General features: G+C 42.9%; 1 protein-coding gene across 1 annotated transcript; it reads left to right on the top strand.

The window, feature by feature from the left end:
* Positions 1-10: 10 nt before the first annotated feature.
* Positions 11-1,107, top strand: LOC109509442 (MAGUK p55 subfamily member 7-like). The gene is made up of 3 exons (XM_019859293.1): positions 11-154; positions 427-501; positions 767-1,107. The coding sequence occupies exons 1-3, from the start codon at positions 11-13 to the stop codon at positions 992-994; spliced, it is 447 nt and encodes a 148-aa protein (XP_019714852.1). The 3' UTR covers positions 995-1,107.
* The last annotated feature ends 44 nt before the right edge of the window (positions 1,108-1,151 follow it).

Genomic DNA, 1,151 nt, shown 5'->3' with positions numbered 1-1,151 from the left:
TTTCCAGTAAATGTCAAATAAGGTACTCAAATTTCAGTGTGTAGACTGTGATTTGTTTTGTGTAACAGGCCTTATTCATGTTGGGGATGAGCTGAAGGAGGTCAATGGAATCCCTGTGGATGACAAGAAACCAGAGGAAATTATTCGTATTCTGGTACGACTCGTCTTTGGACCCCTCCATTTCCTTTGTCAAACTAAGACCTCTCATTTGTGAGGCAAATGCTTCCTTTCCACTCATCCAGGAATGTGTGACATATCTGTTCACTTGCCTCCCTCTCAGTCATTTTTCTTGGCGCTTTGACCACTTGCATGGATTTACGTAAGGGAATCTGTGTCCTTGTAGATTTTCCAGCCGAACAGTCCTCCGATTAGATATGTGTTAGTCACGTAACCCACTGTTGCTATTTTGTCTCTTCTAATATTCAGGCTCAGTCACAAGGGGCCATTACCTTTAAAGTGGTTCCTGGGGTCAAGGAGGATGTATTGGTCAAGGAGCCAAAGGTAGGCCGTCGCCGCTTAAGTTATTGCCGTACACTGACTGACAGTTTAAAATAGAATTTTAATTGTTGCTTTCACAATAAGTCTCCTCTCAATTCATAACCCGCTAACTTAGCAAGCCGGAGCATCATCACATTATTTTATTCAATTATTGTTTAGGGACCGCACTCTTTTTTTCGACAAAATAGAATGCTTGCTTCTAGACTTTGAGGAAAGTAACAAGCCATTTTTTTTCCTGTCCCTTTCCTCTTCTCACTTCTGTGTTCAGATGTTTGTGAAGGCGCTCTTTGACTACGACCCAAAAGACGACAAAGCCATCCCATGTCAGGAGGCCGGACTCGCCTTCAAAAAGGGCTCCATTCTTCAGATCATGAGCCAAGATGATGCAACCTGGTGGCAAGCCAAGCATGAAGGGGATGCTAACCCCCGTGCTGGCTTAATCCCGTCCAAACAGTTTCAAGAGAGGTGCGAAATCCTCTCCACGCCTCTGCCCTAAGATGCACAAAGACCAATTTTTGTACAATTCTGTGGAAAACTTCATAATAGCGTGTTCTCGGGTGGCCGTTAATATGAATTAGATTCAAAGTGCAACCACATGTTGTGTGTTTTGTTTCACTTAAACACTCCATCACTTCTATATCCTGTTTTTTTTT

Source organism: Hippocampus comes, unplaced genomic scaffold, assembly GCF_001891065.2.
Source record: "Hippocampus comes isolate QL1 unplaced genomic scaffold, H_comes_QL1_v1.1 C16900422, whole genome shotgun sequence".
NCBI classification, from domain to species: Eukaryota; Metazoa; Chordata; class Actinopteri; order Syngnathiformes; family Syngnathidae; genus Hippocampus; species Hippocampus comes.
This window is presented reverse-complemented; position numbering and strand designations above follow the sequence as displayed.